This window comes from Mustela erminea, chromosome 21, assembly GCF_009829155.1.
Source record: "Mustela erminea isolate mMusErm1 chromosome 21, mMusErm1.Pri, whole genome shotgun sequence".
In the NCBI taxonomy this organism is placed as follows: domain Eukaryota; kingdom Metazoa; phylum Chordata; class Mammalia; order Carnivora; family Mustelidae; genus Mustela; species Mustela erminea.
Genome location: NC_045634.1, coordinates 34,154,996 through 34,182,735, shown reverse-complemented (window position 1 = coordinate 34,182,735; position 27,740 = coordinate 34,154,996). Strand labels below are relative to the sequence as shown.

The following is a 27,740-nucleotide window of genomic DNA, read 5'->3' as shown; positions in this document are numbered from 1 at the left end:
CCCGGGGAAGGGGGTAGTTGTCTAATAGTAACACAAAAGCAGGGTTTATTTACCCCTCGGGGCCATGCATTGTACTTCACATATATCTCCTTCCTTCCAACTTTTTTTTTTCTTTTTTTAAAGAGAGAGAGAATGTGTGAGGAAGGAGGGACAGAGGGAGAAGGAGACAGAATCTTCAAGCAGGCTCCACATTGGGACTCGATCTTACGACTCTGATACCATGACCTGAGCCGAAATTAAGTGCTGGACGCTTGAACGATGGAGCTGCACAGGCTCCCCTTCCTGCTAGGTAGATCTGCTAGGTAGATACTGTGGTTATTACACTTGCAGAAGCTGAGACTTAGGGTCCTTGAGTACTTACTCCAAGGCCACTCAGAGACAAAGCAGTAGAGCTGGGATTTAAACCCAGGTTCCTCCCGGAGCCCAGGCTGGCCCGGGCTCCGCTGTATCACTTGGGCACTAGCTCAGGAACTGTGCAGAGCTGACCACTTGGCTAATGGGGCTTTAGCAGGGCCAGGCAGAGGGAGAATCAAAGGTGTTCCTGAGGTCTCGAGACTGGGCGGCTGGGACAGTAGGGGAACCAGGAACCAGGAGCCAGGTTAGGGGGAAGATGACTTATACTGCCGTATTCTAAGTTAGACACTGTGGGCTTGTCCAGCAAAGGCTGTGGACATGTGGCATGGACCCGAATTAGTAACAGAGCTGTCGCCTCATGGCTGGTCCTGCAGATTCCGTTTCCAAGTGACCATCTCACCCACAAAAACAGAACTGTCCCTGCAGCATAAACAGACACTGAAGCATGGACACAGTCGTCCCCTCTTTATCTGAGGGAGCACATCACATCCAAACGCCCAGTGCACGCCTCAGACCGCAGTGACCATGGAAGCCTGGATAGGGTGTGTTTTTCCTGTATGTGTATACCTGGGATTGCATTTCATTCCTGTGCCAGGCGCAGTGTGAGATTAACCACCAGAAAACCCAACTCTAGCCATAGGCCATCATGGAAGTTCTATGAATGTGGTCTTTCTTCTCTCTCAGGACATCATATCACCTCACCCTGTGCTGACGCGGGACGGTAAAAAGCCTGCGAGATGCGAGGGAGCGAGGTGGGTGACGTGGGCATCGCGTGCTGTAGCCCTAGGTTCCCGCTGACCTGCCGATGACACACCGGGAGGAGGGTCTGCTTGGGAGCTGCCCGCGGGGACCGGCAGCCTGGACCGTGGAGAGCAGCGCTGTAGCTAAGGGTGGACCACTGCTCCCGCATGCGATAGCTAAGGGCGGACCACTGCTCCCGCATGCGATAGCTAAGGGCGGACCACTGCTCCCGCATGCGATAGCTAAGGGCGGACCACTGCTCCCGCATGCGATAGCTAAGGGCGGACCACTGCTCCCGCATGCGATAGCTAAGGGCGGACCACTGCTCCCGCATGCGATAGCTAAGGGCGGACCACTGCTCCCGCATGCGATAGCTAAGGGCGGACCACTGCTCCCGCATGCGATAGCTAAGGGCGGACCACTGCTCCCGCATGCGATAGCTAAGGGCGGACCACTGCTCCCGCATGCGATAGCTAAGGGCGGACCACTGCTCCCGCATGCGATAGCTAAGGGCGGACCACTGCTCCCGCATGCGATAGCTAAGGGCGGACCACTGCTCCCACATGCGAGCACACGCGTGTAGCCCCCGCTCGTCGGCCCTGAGATGTGTCGTCTGAGCACAGTCACCAGCGCCTGTTCTTTCACTCGTTTGTTGAGAGCAACCCCCTCCCCGGGCCAGAGACTGTCCCCGCTGTAAATGGTACAGTGTTGGAGGACACAGAATCGGTGTGACCTCAGGGAAGGACAGGTCCCCAGCTCCCAGCTCTGGCTCCTTATCCACTAGCTTTGTGACCTCAGGCAGGATGCTTCTCTAGGTCTTTAGTTTCTCCTGTGGGAAAGGGGTGGTAAGAGTAACTAACTGTGCTGCGGCGTTTTTATGAGGATTAAACAAGTTAATACGCATAGAGCACGTAGAACAGTGGCTGGCACCTGAGAAGGACGAAGTGTTTCTTAAACAAAACAGGGTGGCGCAGGGTTGACTTCGCTGGGGAACAGCACGGGCTTCCCTGAACCGATGACAAGGACCCCAAACGCACGTGGTCGGGGGAGTTAACCTGCCTGACGAGGGACCGGCTCCCCGTCCTCGCAGAGACAGCAGCATGTTTTAAGGCCCCACGGCCAGTATGGAGCAGCAGGGGCGCAGGACCGGAGAGCAGACGGTGGAGTTAGGACAGACAGGAGGGAGACGACGATGCCAGATTCAACCTCAGACAAATGTAGGGCTGGGCATGGAGGTCTTGTAGGCCATTTAAGGGTTTTTGTTTTGTTTTGTTTTTTCCCTCCGAGTACTGGGAAGCTATCGGAGGGTTTTCAGAGGAAATTGTGTTCAGATATTGTGCTGAGCAAAAGACGCCACATATAAAATGGAATGTACCACGGACCCCGTGTCTGTAGTTCGGTCGTAGAGCAGAGCTGTGTCACCAAGGATGACCGCGCTCAGAGTGGCCGTCCTCCCTGGCCGGGGACACCCCCTGGAGAGCTGGGCATGTTCAGTGCCCTGACAGCGGCCACGGTTACACGGCGTACGTGGGAGCCGTAAACTTGAGGTTAGCGTACTTCATGCACTTCCCTATGGGAGAGCCCAGGAGAGGACCCCAGGTGGGTCCCGACCCCTCTGCGAGCTGCAGGTCGGCGAGGCTGGACCTCGTGGGGGCTGACTCTGTGACATTCTCGGCTCACAGCTGCACATGGGGAGTGTCTCACAGACGCTTATTTCAAGGGTTGAATGAGGACACTCATGGTGACCTCGTAAGTGCCAGCACACAGTGGGCCCTTTGTACCTGTTAGCGCTGATTTAGTGGGACCTGGTTTGGGAACGAAGAGCGTGAGTTAAGGTCTAGATGTGTCAAGTGTACAGGGCCTGTGAGTGTTCCAGAAGGAAAGGCTGGCAGGCGGTGTGTTGTCGGCCCCGGAGGCCAGAGGAAAGCTCTGTACGGAGTGGGCGTGTTGCTCTATCTGCAGAGAACTCGGGAGGGAGAGGACGGGGCGGGAGAGAAGATGAGCAGGGGGAGAAGAGAGAGAAAGCCGGGGGTGGCACATCCCGGGCCAGGAGGGCCTGACGTTTCAGAGGGCAGGATGTCGTCGGCAGTGCCCAGAGCGGCCGAGAATGCGGGCACGAGAGGGCGGGGTGACCTGCCGTAACTGCGTGGCCCTGTGCCCTCCTGTCTCGTCCACACAGCCCTGGGCCGTGTTGGCATGCGCCCAGACCGAAGCTCAGAGTGGCTCCGGCCGTGGCAGGGCGGGGGCTTGCCAGGTGGGATCGTGCGTGCTCCCCGCGGTTGCTGTCCTCCCGGCCACGCAGCCCCACAGACCGCCCCGGTCGGTCCGTAGGAATGTGAGCTCCGGGACCCCACTATGGCAGTCCACATGTTTCACTCCCTGTGTGGCCCTGGCACCTCCTCACTCTCAACCTGGGTCTGCTTACTTACAGAATCAGAATTCGGGTGTACACAGTCCCTTCTGACGCTGCGGTTCGGTCCAAAGGAGAGCGGCGTTCGGAGGTCGCTGCGGCTCTGCTTCTCCCTGCGCCGTGCGTGCCCTGACCTTCCCTGGGAGGTGCCTACTTACGGATGAGGGCTTGGAAGGCGTCAGTAGCATGACAAGCAGATGCACCACAGAGTTGGGGAACCATGTGAGACCGCAGAGGGAAGTTAGTCTTGGTGCCGGGACTGGGCTCTGCCGGGAGTCCCAGGAGGACACCAGTCAGGAGCGTGGGACACCTGCTGCGGCAGCTCTGAGTGCCGCGACCAACAGACGAGTGTGGCCTGGCTGCTGCCTGGCTTGCAGCTCCCGCCCTCCCGGCAGCTGGCGCAGCGCTCCGTGGCGTTAGCATTCCTGCCGTCCTGGCGGGAGTTTCTCTGGCGCCCCAGCTTTCTCGTCCTCTGCCTGCTGCCCTCAGCAGCTCTTACCTTCTTGCCTTCAGAGTCTCCCATAGAGAGCACCACCCCTTCTCGACCCCCTCTGTGACCCTGTGATGGACACTCTACCCATGCCCTGCTCTTCCAGCGCCACACCTGTCTTCTCTGGTGCGTGCTCTGCAGTGCCCCGTGTCCCGGCATCATGCCCGAGATGCTCACCTGCACCCCGGCCCCCTCTGCCCGCTCCCCCAGGTGACCTGCCATCTGCCCTCTCCTCCCTGGTCCGCTGCGGACACAGGTGCTCGCCCCTGCCGCAGCTGACCACCTCCTCTCTCCGTCTGTCCACCTCCTCTGTGCTTTTGCCCCCCCGATTTGATGTGCGTGGTCATCCGTCTGTGCATTGCCCTAGCTGACGGCCCTGCTACCCTGTGGAACTTTCACCCAGGGGCCCGCCCACCCTGCTCTCTGCCCTTTTCTGGAAATCCAACAGCAGTGTTGTCACTGCTGCTCTGATATCCCCCTGGGGAGGGCGGTAGCTAGAGTAGAAGCTGTCCTGAAATCAGGCTCCCAGACACATGTCCCCATAGTCGTTCAACCAGTTCCCTGATCAGCAGGTATAACTAAGCACCTGCTATGTGCCAGGCACTGCTCTAGGTGTCAGGGATATGTCGCCCTTGGGTTCTAGCGTGACAAGTGTAGAATAAATCATATGTTATCTTAGAAGCCAATACAATGTGGCAAGAGAAAAAGAATAAAGACATTGAGATTTTGGGTGGGTTGGTGGAGGACGCCACATGGAAATGCTGACAGCTAAGTAAAGACTCGAGAGAAGGGAAGTAGCCCAGTGGACATTTGAAGGAAGAACGTCCCAGGCAGAGGGGAAAGTTGGTGCAAAGGCCCTGAGGCAACAGTACTCTGGTGTGTTCAGAAACAGCAGAGAAGGAAAGGGGGAGTGAACTAGGAGGAAGGTGCTAAGAGGTAAGTGGGAAGCAATTGTCATGGTGCCTAATTCAAGGGTTTCGGCTCTTCTGTTGAATGAATGAAATGAGGCACCAGTGTTTTGAGCAGAGAAGGGACATGACCTGACTTAGGTTTTTAAAATTCTCACGCTGTTGAGAAGAGTCCGAAGGGGTGACACCAGCTCAGAGGCATTAACCCAGATGAGTGGTGTTGGCCTCACTTGGGCTGGAGCTCAGAACGGTGGGGAATGGTCCTCATCGGCATGTGTTTTGGAGGAGGAGCTGACCTCTGTGTCTTGGGCCTAGGTGCCTGGAAGGATGGAACAGCCAGAAATAGAGAGGGCTGCAGGAGGAGGTTGATGGAGGAAGAGACGCTGCTTTGGGTCTGTGAGGTCTGTTAGAGATCCAGGTGAGGGGCTGAGAGCGTGCCTCGGCCTGGGATTCTGGAAGAAGGTCTGAGCTAGAGACAAAATGTGGGGTGGGAGGGAGGATCGAAGGGGCGGGTGTCTAGTGGACACACGGCTTTGCCCATAAAAGGACAGTTTGTCTACAGTAACAGGTGCAGCCAAGCCTTGGGGAACTAGCAAAGTGTCCCCTCCTGCTCTTGGGTGGGCAGTGGGGTGCGGTGGGGGGAGTGATCTGGTGGTTGACTGGGACGAGGCTGTCTTAACAGAGAGAAGGATGGAGGAGTCACGGGCACGATAGAAACGACCGGCCCTGGGCTGTAAGCTTCGGAGAGGAGAGGGCATTGCTGGGTGTGACTCTGGTACCAGGCGTGAGCGCCTCAGGTGGGTACAGGACGAGCCCATCAGGAAAGGGGGGTGCAGGCACTTGGGACCATACAGGGTGCTCAAAGGATCACTTAAGTGTCTTACTAACGTTCCAGAAGTTAAGACGGGAGGGAGAGTGAGCTGAGGTGTAGCGACCGGGACACGGGGAGGCGAGGGGCCAGGCTACCTGACCAGGTAGGACTCGAAGCTGTGGCCAGTTACGGAGGGAGAGCAGCAAGGACAGGCTTTCATTGAAAATTGATGGGGGTCATGCGGTTTCAGGAGTCCCTGTGTCCTCATTTGAAGACCTTGTTGTTGTAGTAATTCTTACATTTGCCTAAATCCCATAAAAATTAAACACAATAGTTTTATGGGTATTTATTGAATTTTCCAGGACCACAGACCTTGTTTGTTCTCTCCAGTAACAATGACGACCAGTTCATTTTACCTCTGATACATTCAGCCCATTTAGTCTGGTCAGGTCCCTTCCTTCCCACGCCCCGTCCTGCCTCTGTTCTTGTTGAAGTCCCTGCACATCTTTCCTTTGGGCCTGCCTGTTGCTGCCTCCGTCCCCCCAGATTGTGGGCTCCGTGGCTCCCCATTAACTCGGCAGCAGACCGTCTAGTCCGGGTTCAGCTGGCCCCCGCTTATTCAGCCTCATCGTTGTGGCACGTAAATGCTTGGAATGGTTAGTTTTTGTTATTGTGATCACCTGCCTGGCCCCTCGTCCCTTACCTGTTACCCGCAGTCACCCTGAACCATGATCTTTCGGACCCCAATGACCTGAAGTGCCCCCTCCGTGTGCTTTCCTCAGAGCAAACGTCTTTCTACTCACTTTCCAAGCCAAAAGCTACCTCTGAAGTCTTCCCAGGTTCTCACCCCATGACTTAACATAGGTGTTACCGTTATTAAACTGGACTTTCTAGAAAGTTCTGAGGAATCAAACATTGTGTCCTTAAATTTTCAAGGCCTTAGAACTTAGCCTGAGACTCAGATGAATGAATCAACGTGTTAGTGAGGGGACAGAAGGTGGTGTGGGTTCTTCTGGTCCATCCCAAGCTGAGTGGTGACGGCCAGTGGTAAGAGGATTTTGCATCTTAGGAAGTGCAGGAAAGCTTTGCCAGGATCTTGGATGTCAGATAAGGATGTTGTCTTCCAGGCCTCAGTGTTCTGTCTGTCCAATGTGAGTCATGGTCACTGTGATCTCCCAGGCCCTTCCGGCTGCTGGCAACAGCTACGAAGGCACACTTTTACTGCTGTGATTGGTAGCCTCCGCTCTGCTCCGCTAGGTCAGCTCCCGTGTGAGCTGTTAGTCGGTGGTCCGTGTAGAGTCCCACATCAGCAGACCTGGCTGTGGGTTGGTAAGATTTTAGAGGCTCTTCTTCAGAAATGGCTTCACAGAAGAAGAAACACTTAACTTTTTCTTCAAAAAAAAAAAAAAAAATGGGAGTATAGATAAATGTAAGGCTAAAAACGTTTTTAATTTTTGTATTTTGACTCATTTAATGTCCAGTTCTGTGAGTGTTAACACATATAGATTCGTATAACCACACTAAGCATGGGGCATGGAAAGAAATGAAGACATCACATCTCAAGAGGCCTGGCCTTGTTTCATTTGTTGGCCACAGTGTGGGGCAGGCATTTTGTCCATCTTTGTACCCGTGAGGAACAGAGACGACATGGAGGTAGGGAAAGCGCTAGGACTTTGGGGTCTGAAACCCTCTATTCAAAGCCAACACTACAAGGTCCTGGTGCGTCACCAGGCAAACCGGCAGCAGCCCACCTCCCTGACTTCTGGCGCTTCTGAGGTCGAGCAGTTTGCTGGAGAATCTCCTGAGGGTGGATTGTACCTCCTCTGCTGTAGGCGGCTTGTCGGTACCTATGGAAACGCGCAGTGGTTCAGAATCGTCTTCCAGGTGAGCTCTACCTGGAGGGAAAGGCAAATTCACTAAATGAAATCTGACCCCCCACGTCTGGAGTAAATGAGCCGCCCGTACCCTCCCCGCCATGGGGTCGACATCTTGGTCAGGGCTAAATACCTGGGGGTCATCGAAGCTCGACACAGGGACGGCGGGGGGTGGGGATTCTGCTCTGCTTAGCTGTGTCGGAGGTACGGTCTGCCCTTTGAATAGATTGGAAGATTATGAGCTATTAAATCAGTATTGCTTGTTTGAGGAAGACAAATGCAAAAGCAACATTTTATGAAGCACAGCTAAAATCTTCGTTTTACTGAGACCTTTCCATAGTCGTCCTTATCCTCTACAGCCAAGGGTTCAAATGCAGATCTCCTGGCAGACAGACTCCTGCCATCTGTCAGCCCTCTCCTTGTCTTACACCCCCCCACGTATATTTATGCACTCATTTTACATCACCATAGAGAAAGGTGGGAACTCTTTTGAACTCTACCCCAAATTCACCCAGACTCCTGACATGCCCTGTTGGTGGTGGACAGTAATTAAGTCTAGAGGAGTCTGTTACCTTCACTTAATCCCCTTTTCGTCCATCACTTTTCAGCTGACACCTGGGCTCTGTAGGTAACATTCAGTGCTTCCTTGGAAACTGTACTGTTTAGACTGTGGTCACCTTTCTGGACTGCGGGGTTCTAGATTAGCCTGCGTGGAGCCTGCGGACGGTAGCGGTCTGCCGGCAGTGCCAGCGAGTCCTGGCTGTGGGCGTGAGCTGAATCCCGTCTGGTGAGGGGAGGCCCCACGCCCGGGGCAAGGCAGCTGTTCGGCTCATTTGTAGGTTCCCTCCGTGTTCCCGAACTATCCCCATGTTAGTTCCCCTTGGAAACAAGCAGCTGACTTAAATGATGAACTAGAAGAGTTATGATTTAAAAAAAAGAAAATCTTTTAACCACATTTAGCAAGAGATTTTTAGGTCAATATTGATAAACCTGGTTATCTCTGAGGGTGTCTGTAAGGACAGGGGCAGCTACCCAGGATCACCGAGCAGGGAGTCTGTGCCCTCCCCACGTCTGTTGGTGCCCACTGCCACTCAGACCCATTCCCACAGCTGATGGCATTGGAGTGAACGTGTGTTGGCAAGTTTGAAATGGAATCAGAAGGCCATGATGATAGTAAGCTGTGAGGCTTTCGGGGCATGGTGGCGTGGTCAGAGGGCGTCCTCTGACATCCACCGCATGTACCAGTGGGGGCACGGCCATGGTCTGGGCTAGAGAGTGAAGCTGACCAGCCACGGTCAGGGTTCTGAAGGCAGAGGCACTGCCAGCAGCAAAGCCTGTGTATGACCTGTGCCTTCAGAGACAGAACGTGGTTTCTAGGGTGAGGCTGTGCTAGAACTCGTGTTGACAGAGCCCTGTGGATCAGTGATGTGAAAGGGCCGGGGGCCCGAGGCAGAGTAACAGGGGCCGTCTATCCTCGGGCAGTCCTGGGGAAGGATCTCGTTCTGGAGACCTTCCCTTAGAGAATGCACATAGCTGAGGCTCAGTACGAGAATCGTGGGTCCTACCATAGTCGTAATATGATTAGAACTTGCCAATTATCGTTTCTATGGCAATGAACTCCAGTCCGTGCATGTCCTCATATACATTGAAGAGTGTATTCCTAGGACAAATTCCTAAATTAATTTTTAATTTTAGGTAACCTAAATCTTGATTAAGCTTTCCCAGAAATTGTTTTACTTAGGATTAGAAAGTCAGCATGCACGTAGTCTCAGTTGTTTTGAGTAAAGAATAAGACCTTTGTAATTCTTTATCTCTTTTAATTTCAAGCTGAATAAATAAATAAAAGGAAGTATTTTCATTTGTTGACTTTCATATTACGTGCTTTACACCGAGGTCAGGGACCGTGTCTTAATCCTCTCTGCTTCCCCAGCATCTTGCACGTGCCCGGTAGACAGTAAGCACTCTGTAAACGTGGGAGGGAATGGAGACTCAGAGCGGTCGGCTCCTCCGGTCACATTCTAACCGTTTGAAAGGCTTACGTATGTCCTTCCCTCTTGGGTTAAATATGGGTTTGATTTATTGCTTATGCACATACCAAGATATAGCCTTGATCCTATTTTTGTGTTTGTTTTTAAGAAAAACCGTATCCTGAATGTTTTTGTGTGTGAACATTGTACGGAGTTTAGAAAAACACAGCCATCCCTTACCGGGGGTTACCTCTGGTAGGGCGCAGGGTCTGAGGATGGCAGCCTCGGGCTGCTTCAGGCTTCTGGAAGCTCAAATCTCAAAAAATAAGTAGCTTAAAGAAATGAAAGAAATACCCCGCACCCCCACTAGACATAAAAAGAACTAAATAAATAAATAAATAAATAAAGGAGGACGACAATTCTTGGCTTGGTCAATCCAGTGACTTAGAAAGGTGATCTAGGCCTTCCCACTTGGCCATTCTCAGCATGGTTTATGGCCTCATGCGGCTTCAATAACTCCAGCTGCCCTATGGTCAACATGACGGAGTCCAGCCAATAAGAGGTAATGTTGCTTATGCATTAGTTTATGTTAGTGAGGAAAGACTGTCCTCAGTGGACTTATTCCCAGATCCTACTGGCCATGATCAAGTCTAGCCCATGCTTGACCCAGTCCTTTGCAAGGGAAATGAGATCGCCATGATTTGCTTGGAGCAATCCTGAGTCTTACCTTGGGCTGGGAAGGGGCCCTTATCTTGAACACATGGATCTGCAGAGGTTAGTACCGCGCCCCCCCAAAAGAGACTGTGCCCCGTCACTGAGGAGGAAAAGAGAAGAATGGATCTGAATAACATACAGAAGTATTGAATGTAGGAAAATCCATTTTACTTTATACCCTTCTGTATTCGTTTCAATAATCAACTACTTTTATAACTAGTTTTTTAAATGCTGGATAATGTCAACGTTAGAAAGATTCTTTCTTGATCTCTAGTTATAGTGACTCGCCAAGTTGAGGGATCGTGGTTTTTTCGTGCCGCCCAACTCACCATTTTAGCCACAGCAGATATCTTGGCACGCTTCCACCTCCATGTCTTCATCTGCGCAATTAAATGAGACCCTTTCTACCCCCTACCTCAGAGGAATATTAGGAATTACCGGCAGCATTAAACAAAGTTAACCCATGAGTAGGACTGTTGCTTTCATGGTCAGTTTCACAATTTCACTTCACTTACCCGGCCAGAGGAAGGTGCATAAATGTGGCGTCTTACGTTGCGTAATTCAAGACTGGGGATGCGTGAAGAGAATTCCGTGGCCGTGTTTAAGCGCACTGTTGGTTCTGTTAATGTCGGCCCAGGTTTTTCATCATGAGCTTGTTTTCTGAGTATGAAAACCTCGTGGAAGAGGAGCTCATTCGACTTGATCAGAGAGGCAGAGGGACGGAGGCCTCCCCCGTCTGCCGCCCTGCCCCCGAGCAGGTTGCACTCCCCTGAGGGGCACCCCTTGCTCTCTCTTCCCACGTATCTCCCGTCAAAATCCTTAGTTTCTCCGAGCCCACTTCTCTCAAATGTTCTGTTCCATCCTCAGGGAAATAAGCGGATTAAAATACTCAAACTGTGGATGACGGTTCACCCTCGACATCTCCCCGAGGGTATTCACACTTGAAAAGAAGCCCTTGCTAATCTGTAGTTAGTGAAATGCTTGTTTAGAATAAGCAGGCCTTCCCACCGCCCCTTGGGTCAGCCCGCCAACCACAACTTGATCAGAACAAAGAGGAGAACAGTTTACCATCCCCGTTTCTGAAATGTTTCCCACCATCTCTGATACTCCTCCTCACCGTTTCCACGATGACTCACTGGAAGCAACCTCTGCACACTTCCCCCCCCAACCCCCGCCACCTCAGGGGTCGGGAAGAGCTCTAGGACCTCTGCTTGATGTCACTGCGTTCTCCCTTTGGCCCTCTCTGCCAAGGGGCTGGAGGCAGGCAGCTCTTGGGGCCTGGGACCCTCTTGGGACCGTCCGTACTGCCGGGAGCCCTGAAGCCCCTCACTGGTCCGGGCGCGCCGACTGCCTTCCCGACACCCCCATGTTCTCTTCCACACTCACGCAGCTTGACTAGGATTTAAGGATGCCGGAGCTGTTCGCCTCACTCAGCTGAACGGTTGATTCCTTTTCACTGTTTTGGTTCAGAATTTGTAATAACTCAAAAGCCTAACCTTTTGGGGGGAGGGGAGACTATAAATTTGTTTGTAGTTTTGCCAAAGGTCAGTTTTATCTGCTCGTGGTCTGTCATCATTAAATGTTATGATCTCCCCGGAATCCTCAATTCAGAATTCAGCCTTCCCTCGGTCTAGTCTTCTTCCCGTAAAGGAAGTAGACTTCCCAGTGACCTACCCTACGTAATGCAATGCCGTGCCTTGCTGATCCTCTGTCTCTGCCCCACAGCTGTGCCGCCTGGAGCGCGTTCTCTCTGCGGGTCGGTACCAGGGAACCCTGTTTGCCGATCAGCCTGTGATGTTCATCACCCCGGCCAGCGATCCCCCCAGAGCCAAGCTGCGGGAACTGGTCCTCCTGTGTGGGGGTCGGATCACGCGAATCCTACACCAGGCTGGCATCTTCATCGGACCCTCTCAAGGAAAGAGGAAGGCGACCGCCACGTATCTGTCAGAAACATGGATCCTAGGTAGGACCCTGCGCCCAGGGATGGATGGGGAAGGTGCCCTCTGCTTGTTGTATAGCTGCTGGTGTCCCCCTTAGAGCCACCGTTCTGGGGCCCCACAAGCAGGTTTTTCCGGGGGAAGCATGATGCCCACACCCCTGGCGATGTAGCCTTGGAGCTGTGGAATGGACACTTTGCATCCACACATCTGCTGTAACAGAATCCTGTAATCACTCTCAGTCACAAGCCAACCCAGACCCTTCTCCTTTTGACTGCCAGCCAAGGTACAGTTTGCAAGGACAGAGGAGACCCTGTTAGACGCTACCTACTTCACCTCCCTAGCTAGTGCGAAGAGCCAGCCTAGCCACAGCTACCGCAGACCTCAGGGCCTGCCCAGCCTCCGCTCGGACGCTCTCGCTCCCGGGTGCCTGGCTCGCTCTGTTTTCAGGGCAGAGGGCCCGCGCCCGGCCGCTGGGACCCGCCCCCTGGTCTCCCGCCCCTTTCTCCCGTGCACCGCTCCTGGCACTCATTTGTGTGCTCAGAAAGGTGCTCTTCCGTGCGAGAGAAGCTACATATTTAAAAAAAAAAAAAAAAAAAAACAATCGGACCTGAACGTCATGTACAAACTAGCATCGATGGCGGCATGGAGCATGCCCGACGCTTCCCTCGATTCCCAGGGGCAAGCGCTGGCACCAGCTGGGCTCTGCTTTCCAGGAGGCGGACCGTGTGGTGCCAGGTGCGCTTGTCTGTGACCCCAGGCCCGGGCGAGCCGTGGGGGTCTCCGGGAGGAGTAGGCTAAGCGAGACTGCGATGTGGGATCCGCAGGCAGCGAGGACAGCCGGCAGGGCGGGGGTGCAGGCGGCAGGCATGCGGTGATCGTGCTGGACGTGGCGGGTGCACTCGGGGACCCGCTTCGGGATGAACGTTCTTGGCCCGTGTTTCATGAAGGTGATAGTGTGCCAGGGGTGTCCTTCCGAGTCCCGCAGACCGGGGCCTTAAACAAGGACTCACTCTCTTGCAGCCTGGAGGCTGGAATCCGAATTGGGTTCTTCTGAAACCTTTTCTTCATCCTCGCTTACTGAGTTCCTTCCGTGTCAGCACCCGTAGCCGAGATCTCTCCCTGGCTCCCGGAGATTCCAGAAGCGCATTCTCTCCCTCCCGCTTCCCTGTTCAGAGTCTGCCTCCTGTTTGCCTCCCCTTGTCTCTAAGTCCCAAACTTCTGGCTTCTCTCACCCCTTCCCGACAATATTGTAACAGATAAGTAGATCCTGTGTCCAAGCTGCTTGGGTGTACCAAACAGACATTTGACGAATATCTTTTAAATGATTGATGGTCACCCTTTGATAGATTTTAAAAGTATGGCCATCAAGAGTAATTTTTTACTCTCTGGTGCAAAGTAATTTATCTTCTGCCTGGAAACAAATTTAAAAAAAAAATCTATGATTTTAGCTACAGTCCAAAAGCCAAGAGGCTGTTTACTCTTTTCTAAATGCCAAGAATATAACCTTCAAAACATCCTATGTTCTGAAACAGGTTCTTTTTTTTTTTTTTTTTAAGAAAAGCACATGTATCAAAATGACACCAACTGGAAACCAGAATTTTGCTTTATAAAAAATGTCTCATTTGGCTAACGGAACTGTGCACACGATTGATATCAACAGTGCATATCAACAACTAATCTTCACAGCATCTGCAAACTGTGTACCGTGCACGGGGCCAGCGTCGAGGCCCGCACGATTATTATTTCCAGGTTGGGGAACTCTGTCGCCCCTTCCTGCTGTCCGAGGCTTTTGTGCGCAGATCATGCACAGTTCAGCCGCCGGCCCAGTTCCTCCCGTTGTTTTGCCACTCCGCTGTCCTGCGAGGGGGTTTTTAGGAGGCAAATCTCTACCTGCTTGACCCCAGGGCTTAACTTTCACAACGCCCTGTGGAATTCTCTGGGTTTCAGAGCTGGGGCTGCAGGCCCGGGTTTCTTTCCTCTCCCATAATTCATGTCCTGTTTCTGATTTGTCATTGATTACACCATCTGCGTGTGCCCTTGGCAACTTCCGGGTATTGTGTGTTCTGGAATCCTTGGCTCTCGGCTTGGTGAAATCCTCACCCCTTAGGTGAGTCCCCCGACTCTCTGGCCGCTGCCTCTGTCCGCACCAGGGCGCCTCTGGTGACTTGGGTATTACAACATGCATTTTTCACATGTTTATGAGTTTATACTCTTCTCTTTTTGAATCGAGTGACAATACAATAGCTCCAGCTTTGTGCCAATAATGGAGATTTCATTTATATGTCTCTGCATCTATGCATAGACCCACTAAACACAGGGTCCTGAGCATTGTGTGTACTTTCCCATCAGGGCTGTGCCACTGGCTTGCTCTGCGAGTGGGGGCAGAGGCAAACCACCTCTTCTCGCCGCATCTGATGTACTCCTCTGTTACACAGGGTGATCACCCCCGCCTCACTGACTTCCCGCGGTGGTACCTCACAGCCACAGTGGGCACAGGCCATGATCCTGGGTGACCGTATCCACTGGCACAGCAACATTTTCTCTTCTGGAGACTTCTCCTTCCCTTGAGCCTCTACAGGGAGCATGTCTAGACAATATTTTATTCCCAAAATGTTGTGCAATTAAAATTTGGAATCAAATCCCTTATAAGTTAAAATGAAAACCATGTTTAGGCATCGATTTAAAAGAAAGTTATTTTGTGACAAATTATGAAAAGCGATACTCTAAATTTGTTCCAACTAGATCAGCGTGTAAGAGTTAAGTCACCCTGAGACTTAAGAGTAGTTTGAATCAAGTATTTAAAAGTCTTAAAAAGTAGCTTGTTGTATCCAGTTTCAGATTTGTCATTTGCTTTCCAAAATAAAAGGTTCCAAGGGTTTTTTTTAGTACCTTTATATTTATTCCTATGTTTTATGGGATCTTTGTTTATGCAGATACAATGAAGTCACAGGGGATGGACAAACAGATTTTTTTTTTTAGCCATTAGAAACCTCTGAGAAGTTTTTTTTGTTTTGTTTTTGTTTTTTGGCAGAAAGAAAGATGATCATCACTAAAAAAAAAAACCTCTTTCCCTAAGATCTCCAACATCCTCACACTTCATTCCTTCAGATAAGCTTTTTATCCCTTCACCATCTGACCCAACATTTATGTGAAAAAAAAAAAAAAAAACCCCACAGAACTCTTAAATGATTCTTCCAGCATACGACTTTCTTCTAACCTCCAGCTTTTTCTTTGGGGGACACTGGTCAGGGGTGACAAGGAGCATTCGGCCAGCTGACCCTCCTGGCTGCTGCCTTGTACTGCTGGCATAGAATGGTGTGAATTTATGAACTCTCCAAACAGGGCTCACCATGTGAAATTTAAGCCCTGTCTTACTCATCTGCTCCGTGGAGAGGCTCCTTCATGCTGGGTTGCCTTATAACGAGGCCATTGGAACGGTCACGATTATGTTCCCAATTCATTCCCCAGAGCCCATTTTCCCTGAAACAGCAGTATACTTAGGCCAAGATTCTCGATGAATCATTGCACCAGAAGGAGAAATGGGGATTTTTGAGAGAGAAAATACTTGTGGGCACTTGAATATCTATGAAAATAAACAGGAAAACAAAAACCAAATTCCCGGCACCAGGAAACAAAATGTCACCTTTACCTGACATTGGAATGGAAGCAAGTTCCAGTAATTTCACTTTCCCCAGCACACCCCTAGAACAGAATTCCCATCGAACATACCAAGACAGTAAGAGAAGAGAGTCCCCAGTGACTCGACTGGCGTCTTCAGGGAGGGGCTGGAGAGAAGTGGGGAGCCCCGAAACCCCAGAGCCTTTGTCACCAGTTTGCAGATTTTTGCGCTGTAGCCCCGTCTAGCCCTGTCTTCACTCTCCCCACCCCCCACATTGGTGTTATCACTGACGGCTAGTTTGGCCTTTCACAGAAGACATATTTCCAGTCTCGGGCGCCCTTTTATTGTCTGGGCTATGTTCAAGTGATAAGACATACATTTTATGCTATTGTGGGAACATAATGTAATGTGCTCCACAGCGTTGCCAAAGGGGGAAAAAAATTAGCCTCTGCATGATTTCCTTATAACTTATAAAAGGCATTTGATTTGACGGTCTCCCCATGTCAATGTTTTCAGGAAAAAGATCTCTGATAGCATGTGGCTAGGCTTTTGCAGGCTGGCCTAGGTCATTGTTTCCCTGGAAGGCTGACCACACAACAGGGCCTAGGAAAAAGCTCTCCAATGTGGCATTTTCTGAAAGCAAGACCGCTCAGGGGGCCTCTGCCCTTGGGGTGCGTGATTAAGCAGATGATGTCGGGTTCCTTGACATCCTTTCCGTCCACATGTTTACTGCAGAGAAGGGACAAGCCACAGGCAGTGAGTCCTCATGCTGAGGAGGAGAAAGGGAAGAACCTGGGGCAGGTCTGCCCCCAGCCTGCCCCCTCCTCAGGATACTGCCGGACACCATCCTCCCCCAGAAGCTCAGCAACTAGTCAGAAAGTGGCGGCAGATTCTTAAAACGCAATCACAGACGACATGATGAATTATTTACATTTTGAGTTGCTCTCAAATGGAGGACATCTACCAGGATAGACAGGAATGGGAATAAAACCGGTGGAATTCTGTGATTTTGGCATCTCATGTGTTTACGTTTTAAAAATATAAATATGACTTAAAAATATATATATATACATACACACACCTTTTTTTCAAAAATTAACTGCCAGCTGCTGAAATAGGAAGCATTAACTTGGAGAGGTAAGGGGAAGCGTGTGCTCCGAAAGTAGATTTCCCCTTAATTGTATTCACTGGTCAACTAGCGTTCGTAGATGGTGACCTTTGAACTTTCCTAACCTGTCTCACTCAGCTTCTCTGTTATATTTATGCCAACTGACCTCTAGTCACCAGATGTGAGCCTCATGGGTGATATAGAAGTGAAGAAGCATCTTGACAAGGGAAGTGGAAAATAAAAGACCCTCCCCTACACCTTACAAGCCAGGGCAGTTTTCAAGCCTCACTTAAAAACAAAAAACAAAGTAGAAGATGACAGTCAGCTGCGTATTCAACTCAGAACGGGAAATAGTGTGACCACGGCGACATTATATATCCACCACCAGAAATGCCGTCCTGGGTTTGGGGAGTCCCATTGGCCCCGTGGCGGCCACGCTGGGCATTCGGGTTTTGACAGGCTCACAGGATTGTCTTGGGCACAGGTTTGTGGGTGCTCCCCTGTGCAGAGGTGCGTGCTCGAGTGGGAACTCCAGCCCGCCTTGGGGGCTGGGGGTTAATGGCCATAAAGAAATCCCAGAGCTCAGCCCCTGCGTGGGACATGGCCAGCAGCTTAGGCTCTTTGCTTCCAGACCTAGTGTAGTAACACTCTTTACAAGGGGTTTTTGTGTGTCTGTGAAGTATGGGGAGTTTTTCAGTGTTGCACGTTAGGCAGTTAGTACTGAGCGCCACAGAACTGAAAGCGATGTGCTTTTTGTTATGGACTGAATTGTGCCCCCAGATCTGAATGCTGATGTCCTGACCCCAGGACCTTGGCATGTGACTGTGTTTGGAGGTCCTGGCCCCTCAAGAGGTGATTAAACAGTATCATCGTGGGGGATCCCTGATCTTGGACTGGTATCCTTGTGAGAACACAAGAGACACCAGCAATGTGTACACAGAGGGAAGGCCATGTGAGAACAGAGAAGACAGCGTCTGCAAGCCATGGAGAGAGGCCTCAGGACAAACCAGATCTGCTGGCACCTTGTGCTTGGGCTCCTGGCCTCCCCAAGCTATGAGATCATAATTCCTATTGTTCAAGCCTCCCAGGGTGGGCTGCTTTATGAACACCCACCGCAGTGGAGGAACGCTGCGGGAAACTAGTTCTGAGGTCACAGTAGAGACCTGTGCCTTTATCAAATGAAGGGATCTGAATTTCTCTGCCAGAGCCACTTGGTGAATTACAGATCCAGCGTTCCTAGGCACCTGCATCTCCATTCAGACTCTTCCTTTGTAAAAAGTAAGATTTTAATGCCACTCCCAGTAAGTGGCATCTCTGCGCAGCCATAACAGAGGCACTCGGGTGGTGCATGCGGACACCGAAGCTGAAGGAGCCAGCCTCTGCGTGAAGTGACAAGAAGCGGTTCCCAGTTTGCAGGAGGAGAAAAAATACGTGGATGAAGATCTTATTTTTCTTAAGTTTTGGTACTTGAGGATGAACCACTACATAGCAATAAATACAGAAGAATGTTGGAGGAAATGAGTAATAAAAATGTATCAAATATTAACAAAATCAAGGCAAAAAGAGGTTTTTGAGAGATGAAAGAGCTCTTTGGGGGGAAAAAACCATCGGTAGTCAAAAATCCTAGCAGCATCAAGAGGAAGAGAAAAGGTTCCCGTGAACATTCTATGAACTGAACTGGGGCGGCCACCACAGAGACAGTAAGGATATTTAGAAATCAGGACAGCACGCTGAATAAATTCATACCAGCCATTTTGAAAATAAGATGGACAACTTCTAGGAAAAAAATTATCAGAATAAACTCAAGACATAGAAAACCTGAACAATTTCAACCATTTAAAAAACTGAATGATAAATGTATGCCTCTTACCCTCCGTCAAAAAAAGACACCTGCCCGGAGTGACATCCGCAAAATGGTAGACTGAAAAGATCCAGGCTTCCTTCTTCCCCACAGAAACCCCAGAAAGCCCCCAGCCAGAGCTGACCGTCTAAACCAAGTCTGTGGGAGCGCTGCGCAGCAACCAAAGGTTTAGCAATCAGGACAAAGGCCAATCAAGCCAAGCCATGTTCAGGGCAGTCGGGAAGCTGTGTGACTCCTACTTGTGCCCCACCATCTCGGTTTCCTCTCCTGGAATGCAGCCCTTATTTTGTTCTAACCTGCTTGGGAAATACCAACGAAACTGACTTGCTCACTCGTCTCGAATAATATGTGCAGGAAAAAAGGTAGAAACTACTTTTAAAAGCTGCAAAGTAGGAAACAAACACAAAAATAGGTAACAAATCCCAACAAGAAAAACAAAAAGACAACCTTTCATCCATCATGGGACACAATCAACCGAGTGAAAAGCCAGCCTATGATGGAATGAGAGAGAATGTTTGCTAAAGTAAGGGTCGATATCTAAAAAATAGAAAGAATTAATACAGCTCAACAACAACAACACAAGACCTGATTAAAAAACAGGTCCAAGACTTGACTAGACATTTCTCCAGAGGAGATATACAAATGGTCAATAAGCATGTGAAAATATGCTCATCATCAAATCATTAGGAAAATGCAGATTAAAATCACCATCAGGTACCACTTGAGACCCGTAAGGATGGCTACCATAAAAACAGAAAAGCACTGTTGAGGATATTAGAGAAGCCAGGGTAGGACACAGTTAACAGTTGTTCCTCAAAAAATTAAACAGAACTACCTTGTGACCCAGTGATTTTACTTGCAGTTATATATCTCAAAGAACTGAACAAATATTTGCATACGTGTGTTCATAACAGCACTGTTTACAATAGCCAGAATGTGGAAGCGACTCAAACGTCCATCGGCGGAACAAAATGTGGTCTATACATACAGTGGTGAATCGTTCAACCATAAAAAGGAAAGATATTCTGATACATGCTACAAAGTGAATAAACACGAAAAACATGTTAAGTGAAATTAGCCAGCCACAAAAGGGTGAATATTATATGATTCCATTTACATGAATTAACCCAGAACAGACCAGTCCATAGAGACGGAGCTTATACAGGTTGCCAGGGTCTAGGAGGAGGTGGGAATTACACTGCTGAGTGATTATTTAATGACTGTGGAGATTGTATTTGGGATTATGAGACAGTTCTGGAAATGAATAGTGGTAATGGTCACATAGCATCACGACTATTCTTAACTGAAAAATGGACAAAATGGTAAATTGTGTGTCATGTTTGTATTACTATAGAAAATATTTTCAAGATACTGTTAAAACTGTCTAGGACAGGTAAGACCAAACACTACAAATTACTGCAGAGAAAACTAAAGGGGGAAGCTATTCATCTCATTTTATAAGGCTAGCATGGTCTTGAACTAATACTACTTAAATTTATATGGATATAGAATTCCAAGATAAAATATTTTGCACATTAAATTTAGCAATGTGTTAAGAAACATGCAATCAAGTAGAGTTTAGCCCAAGAATGTAAAGATAGATGTCATTAAATCTTCTTTTTTTTTCTGATCCACTAATTTTCTCAGATGTTAAAAAGAAAATTCCAGTATCTGGTCGTGATAAAGACTCTTCATTAACTAGGAATAAAAGAGAACTTAATGTGGTAACATAGCTATAGAAAACCTACAGTATATCTTTTATTTACTAATGAAAACCTTAGTTTGAGGTTTAAGCAAGTACAAAATACATATGACTACTCTTACTCTTTCAACAGAGATCGAGAGTTCCTAACCCAAGGGATAAGAGGAGACACACAAAGGAAATGTAAGAATTATAAAGAAAGAGACAAATCCTCATATTTGCGTATGAAACAGCTGCTTAACACAGAAAAATCTAGGACAACTAAGAAACAGTTAAAACTGATTCAGCAAGATTAGTCTATTAGATTCACTTGGTAAAACCAGGAGCATTGCTATATCCAGTAGTAAATGACTATAAAACATAATAGAAAAACTAGTGAATTCAAGGTTATCCCCCAATAATATCGTTTCTCTCACATTTCTTGGGTGAGAGGTGACCGCTAGTATACTAGGCATAAGCTAGCAGACGATCCTGTCTGTGACACCAGCCCCATTCTTGGCGTGCTCTTGGAAAAGTTTTCAGTATATGAATGTGTCCAGCCTAGTATCAGAGCAGATGGAAAAACTCCCCATTATTTTAGACTGAGCAGTTTCCTTTAAATACACATGATGTCAGGTCATTCACTCATTCATTCGGGTTCCGTCTTGGGCCCCCAGCATCATGTGGGCATTACTGGAATAGGAATTGACAAGGCAGACACGGAGCTTGTCCCTGTGGGACTTAGATTCTAATGAAGACAAATATTGTCTGTCTTCATTAACACGTTTCAATGTGTTTTTGAAATCCTGTTGGTGATCAGGAAACAGGGCGTGGGTCGTTACAGGGATGGAGAGGTTGGCTCCTTGCAGAAGAGCTGTATTCTAGCTGAGACCCCAATGAGGAACACAAGCGTGGGCTCCTGTCGGTCTAAGCGACTGGCCTTTTAGGCTAAGGGAACAGCTAGGACCAATGTAGAGAGGCAGCAGGGGCCCTGGACTATCTGAAGAAGTGATGAGAAATGAAGCTGGAGAAGTGGCCAGAGGCTGGACCACTCAAGGCCCTTTTGAGCCATGGTGACACCTTTAGTTTTGTTCTGACTAGAAATGGAAGCTGCCAAAGGATTTTAAGTGGGAGAATATATATCTTTAAGCAGAAGCAGAGAGAGCAGTTTTAGACCCTTGCCCTGGTCCCAGTGATAAATGATGGTGGGTGGTCACGACCAGGGGGTGACAGTGGGGGAAGGTGTGAAGCTGCCAGACTTCTAATAGAAATCCTAGAGCCAGCTGGCCTAGCTGATAGACAGCACGTGGTTACCAGGCCAGAGGAGTGGAGGACAACTCCCAGACTTGAATGTGAGCATCGGAGAGAAGGCGGATGGTCCCAGCGATCAGGATCCGTCGAAGCCCTGAAGGAACAGGGGCTCGCGCAGCATCCAGCGCAGAGCCTGCAGGACTGCCACGCGGAAGAGGCGGGAAGTCTGGTTCCGTGTGGTTCCAGAGGGACGTGAGATCCGCAGATGACAATTCTGGGAAGGGCAGTCGCAGGCTCATTCAGAGAGAGGACTTTGGGATCATTTGTGACCGGCTGGGCCCCCTGCTAAGGATGCCTTCAGTGTCAAGCCCCTGTCCTAGTGTTCCCAGAGGCCGGGTGACTCCTACAGAGCGGGAGAGCCGATCCCACAGCCGAGTGTCTGGCCGCGTGGCTGCTCCTGTTTCAGCCCTAGAGTTGTCGTCCGCTGCTTGTGATAAGCGAAGATAAAGCTCCCAGTGGGGTCCTGAGAGTTGTAGCTCTCTCCACACACAGTGCCATTAGCTGTCGGCAACGGGAGCGTCAGTTCAATAAACTGAGCCGCCCGCCGCACTATCCACAAAATAGCACGTTCCTTCACCATCCCAATCCTCAGGCCACACGAAGTGCAGCCAGTAAAGTGACTCGTGTGTAAATGTGCGCCAAGACCTGCTAACTAACCTTGTTAAAATAAGACAAACTTTTTTTTTTTTTTTTTCCCAGTTTAAATTTCACGGGAGCTGCTTGTGTACTGTTTGTCTCTCTTTCCACTGGGCAGGACCGGCGTTCCTCGGACATCCGTCCTGCTGGTCCCATTTTATGGGGTGTTTGCGGAGGATGCGTATGATGTGACGTTGGAATTTTGGGAATGTGGCTGTCCTCAGATGACAAATGAACTTGGACAGAAGTCGTTTTTCACGTGTGTGTGTACATGTTTGGGGACCTGGAGACATGAGGGGCTCCCCGGACACGGCCTACGGTCAGGAGCTCTTCCAACGCCCGGGTTTGCTCAGCACACGCACAGGCCCAGCACTACACGCACCTCAGTACGGTTTCTCCCGAGCCCGTGGGATAATTCCTTACGGGGTGCCGGCATAGAGCCCACCTCAGCAAGAGGGGGTCGGCCACAGACTAAGTTGTGAAGTCACATTTAGGATTCTCTTCTATTTTATCTAAGTTAACCAGTCAGCCTCTCTCATCCACCAGCCAACGAATGAATGAATGGACGGCTGCCCGCAGGGACGTGTGCAGTGACGTTTGATTCCAGGTCCAAGAACTCAAACAGAGAAATACATAAAGTCCCCAAACCTTAACCACCCTCCCTTCAACTACCGTAAAGATGGAAGAGTGGTTTTAATTTTTCAAAAACATAGTTATGTAGAAATAAATGTTTATAAACCAATGTATTGTTCGAGGGTTTTCTGAGAGACGGAGGCTCCCATACTCCTGGAGTTTTTGTTGGACCCTGTCTAGGAGAGCTTCCATTTTAATCCACTGAGCCACCCAGGCGCCCTCACAGGAGAGCTTCCATTTTAACACAGAAACAGCCACCTCGTTCTGAGCCCTTGGCGGGAGTGTGATGATGCCATGCGCTCGTGGCTGGACGTTTGAGGTGATTTCCACGGTTTCTGCTATTATGGACTTTGTAGGATCTAGCTGGAACAATTTGAATTCAATTTTAAGAGATCCTTTTGAGCTATGATTATTCGAGGGCAATCCCAGGCGTGAGAATTTCTGCGAAGCAGATTCGTCTCTGGCGTCGCGGTGCCCCGGCTACTGTGTACTCTCAGTCTTGACACAACGCTCGGTTGTGCGAGTATTTTACGGCATATGGATGTCCCTGTTTCCCCACGCCCTCACCAGTATCGGACATGACCCATATTTTCATTATTTGGCGACCTGACGAATTGGACGAATAGATCACGTTACTTAATTTGTTGTTCCCCAGCTACTAAGTTACAGATGTGTAGGCCTGTCTTAGAGAGGGGATCTAGGTTTCATGGATGGCCTGTCCTTGTCCCTGGCCTACTTGGAAATTAGGCTGTTTTTCACACTGTTCTACAGAATCCTTCTAAAATATGGTCCCTAATCTTGGGTTCTCAGCGTAAAATTCTCTCAGCTGCCCCATCTTTAATTCTGTTTATTGTGTATTCTGTGTTACAGAGGTTTTAATATTTAATTATTAATCTCTGTGGATTCAAATTCCATTTTCCCAAGGCATGTGAATTTGGGTTTCACTTAGGAAGGTCATCTCTAGCCTCTGAGCTTTAGAACTAGTCTCCTATCTCAATGAATACTTACATTTCTTTTCTTGTTTATAGCTTATTCATCTGTAATTTATTTATTGTGTGATGTGAAGGGATTGTACCATCTGTTTGTAACTCACCCATTCGGCACTGATTTTGAATGCCCTTTGACTCGTCTGTTAATTTCCCAAATATGTAAGGCCATGTTTCCAGACTCTCCCATTGACCCATTTATCTGGTTCTGTGCGAATTACATACTATTTTACTACTGTAATTTTATAGTGTGTTTTGGTATCTAGTGTATCAAATTCTCACTATTCCTTTCTTCAAAATTGTCTTGCTATGTATTTTTTCTTTCATGTAAACATCAGAATTAGTGTGTTATTTTTTTATAAGTATGTCACCTTTTTTTTAAAAGAAATATTTGGCATTATGTAATATTTGATTTTTGATTAATTAGACAAGATTGCCATCTTTTTTGCAATCTTTTCTGGCTTTCAAAAATGACATCCCGTCAGAAACCTTAGGTGTAAAAATTGAATCCACAGTTTTACCACCTGGAAGAAAATAGGAGTGAATTGCTTTAAAACAAGGTAAAGGGAAAAGCTTTCTACCTATGGTTCAAAGTCCAGACGCAGTAAGTGATTTACATAATCTGAATGCATACCTAAAAACTTCTTTGCATAAGAAAAGTCAAAAGGTGAATGACAGAGAGAAAATATGTCCAACACATACCACGAATGAAGGACTAACACTAAACGTAAATCATGACACTGTCACTTCACTGCATTGTGCAGAGAAGTAGATAGTTGTGCTTAGTGCTACTAATGGTTGTAAAAGTCATGTCAGCATATTAATTTTAATGTTGTATCATGTATATAATATATAAAACAAGTGTTAGTGCCCCTCCCCTCTGAAATGCAGCTCACTGGCTCAGACCTTTTGTGGGGAGGTGCGTTTGTCCTGGGCAGGCCACGACTAAATTCTGGGACACTCTCGGGACCTACACCTAAGATGTGCCATTTTGTCTTCCACTATCTTCCTGTATTCACAGAACAAACCTATTTTTTTACTTTCTCTCTGCTATCGCTTGTCGTTGTGGCATCTTAAGATCCTTCAATATAATTTGTCCATCCCTGTGGACATCCCATAATAGTAATTATTAAGTTAACTGTGACTTAATTTGCAATTCCATCAGTGTTGCCAACCCACTGCGCTCCTCTCTCATCCTCCTACAAGCAGGGCTGGGAGTGGCACGATCTCCTGCATCTGTAGCTCATCCTGGACCAGGGGACTTCTTGTGACTTTGATGAAATGACAGGCCTTCAGACTGACAGGACTTCAGAGCTCACTAGTCCAGCTTCTTCAACGGAAAGATAAAGACCTGAGTAGTAGAAACTGCTTACTAACTCTGTACTCTGCCTGAAGGACTCAGCTAGGTAGATAGGCTAGCTACACGGCCTAGAATGTGTTGTGCCGTATGGACAACTTACATAGTTATACAGACTTTGCCTTGTACCAGAGAGTATTTTCTGTAGCCAGCAGAGATTTGAATTCTGGTCTTCCATGCCACAGACTGGCAAACTTCCCACCCTGACGTAGCATCTTGCCATGATGACAACACCCTGTATGTCCAGTATCTATGGGAATATGTGCCTACTGAGCCCTTAAAATGTGCTCGTGTGACGGGAACTGAATCATTTATTTTACTTTAAGTAGCCACATGTGCTATGTGGACGTACAGACAGGGCAGCTCTAAGCCATGTAAGATTTTAAAATAGGACCTTGCGTAAATAACAAGGTTGCTATTCTGCTGTATGGTTGGCCGTGGTAAATGCTAACCCGCTTTTCTCTTTCTCTAGATTCGGTCACTCAGCACAAGGTCTGTGCCTTTGACAACTACCTGTTGCCGCAATGAGGGAGCCACCAGTCAACACCACGGGCTGCTGCCAATAGCTCGCAAAGCTGTCTCTGGACACTGACATAAGCAAACACTCAGAGAAGGAATGGACATAGAAGCGATGCCTTTTTACATCATCACCTGTGTGCCTTGTGGTTTTTATATAAAGAACCTCCTCCGTTTGCCTTTCTGATGACTGAATGTGTGCTTTAAAGAAGCACTGACCAGCTCTATTTGGGCCTCTTCTATGTAATGCCAGTCTTAGTATTTTAATGATGATCATGATTAAAAGGTCACAGAACCTTGGTCATGGAAGCACTATACTGTTAAATAAAGAGTGGGAATCCTTTAAGTTGTTTTATTTCTGAGATCAAAGAACACCTTAAGTTTCCTGGTTGGACTCAAAGATCTTTGGACTCAAAGATCTTCACTGACATTTCATAACCTAGACACGAAGGTTATCAATCAGTTATTAGGGTTCCTTTTTACCTACTTGAGATTCTTCTCAAAGTAACTAATAAAGACAGGTGTGGGAGCGTTGCAGTAATTAGTGCTTCTCTGGGTTAGTTTATGGTGAGGAGAGAGTTACCGAGAGACCATGGCCGCCACTGGCTACACAATGCTTGCCGTTCCTCCAGAGGAATTGGCAGTGGGCTGAATCGCACACACACTAACTGGTCGCCTTCTAAAGGAGAGAAATGCTGCGTGCTCACAAGGCTGAAGGTGCCACGCAGACTCCCTGCCGGTGCCGTCCCCTCCCCGTGTTGCCCTCCTTCATCTCTGCCGTCATCCCGACCTTGCTAAACTTCAAGTCCCTCCACAGACTGGCGTAGCCGCTTCCACGATAAACCTTTGAAGAAGGAAATAACAATGTGCCGGGAAAAAAGGGTTTCCTCTTAGTTTTAATCTTATACATGCCCCCCCCGACAATCCCCTACTATTACTCAAGCCCCAAGAACAACGGAGCCTCCGTACAACTCAGCAGGCCTCTGCTGCTCCTTCCGTGTTATGAACCCTGTTTCGCGATATCCACAGCCACAGTGGGCTTGGCTACCTTGAAGCTCAGGTACTTGGCAGAGCTCCCACGACACCAAAGATTCCCAGGAGGCCAGTGAAAATTGTGCTGACATGTTAGGGACTGTCCCCTACCCCATCAGCCACAGATGACCACCTAGGCCTGCACTGTCCGTGTCAAGTTCTGATTCCAAATGCTGGCCTGCCAGTGACTGGTTGAGATTCTTTCTAAAAAGTAACATTTTAGGAGGATGCTAATTTGGGTCAGGAATTACACTAAGCATTGTACAGGTGGTACCTCATGCAATCTAATAATCCTAGAAGTGAGTTGCTACAGGTTGGTAATCCCTTACCTGAAATACAGAGCTAAGAAGTATCTCAGAGCTCTCTATATTTTAATTTTGAAAGGTACGTGTCTCTCAGGCTTTCTCTGTGAGACTGTACTGCCGATTACACCCAGAGAAGGCATCAAGAAAAAGGAATTAAGACATGTAGATTGGAATGAAGTAAAACTATTCTGAAAGGTTACTACTACCTGTAGAAAATAATAAAGAATCAAAGATAATATGGAATAAATGAGCAAAGTAAGTAAGATTTATAATCAATATACAAAACTGAATTGTGTTTCTGTGCACTGCAATACATAATTCAAAAATGGAATTAAGAATACAATTTCATTTACTATGGCAACTAAAATTCAATAGGAAAAAAATTCAGGAAATGTAAGACGTGTATACTGAAACCTATCACTGCTGAGAAAAACGTCAAAATATGCCAAATTTTTGGATTAGAAGACTCAATATTGATGTCAGTTC

The 27,740-nt window shown here is 48.5% G+C and overlaps 1 protein-coding gene and 1 long non-coding RNA gene across 3 annotated transcripts in view; one reads left to right on the top strand and one right to left on the bottom strand.

Annotated features, from left to right (window-relative positions):
• The window catches only part of MCPH1 (microcephalin 1), a 240,832-nt gene extending 214,124 nt beyond the window's left edge, over positions 1 to 26,708 (top strand). Inside the window, exons 10-11 of one of the 2 annotated variants that reach the window (XM_032328834.1) lie at positions 11,995 to 12,232; positions 25,874 to 26,708. In XM_032328834.1, the coding sequence (XP_032184725.1) occupies positions 11,995 to 12,232; positions 25,874 to 25,929 (294 nt within the window). In that variant the 3' untranslated portion in view covers positions 25,930 to 26,708. The remainder of the gene's footprint in view (positions 1 to 11,994; positions 12,233 to 25,873) is intronic. The other variant, XM_032328832.1, reaches the window with a different exon arrangement.
• On the bottom strand, positions 6,058 to 8,745 carry LOC116581656. Its single transcript, XR_004282149.1, has 3 exons — positions 7,722 to 8,745; positions 7,466 to 7,609; positions 6,058 to 7,105 (listed from the first exon to the last, which is right to left on the bottom strand). It is a non-coding gene; the product is annotated as an uncharacterized LOC116581656 (long non-coding RNA).
• Positions 26,709 to 27,740: the final 1,032 nt, after the last annotated feature.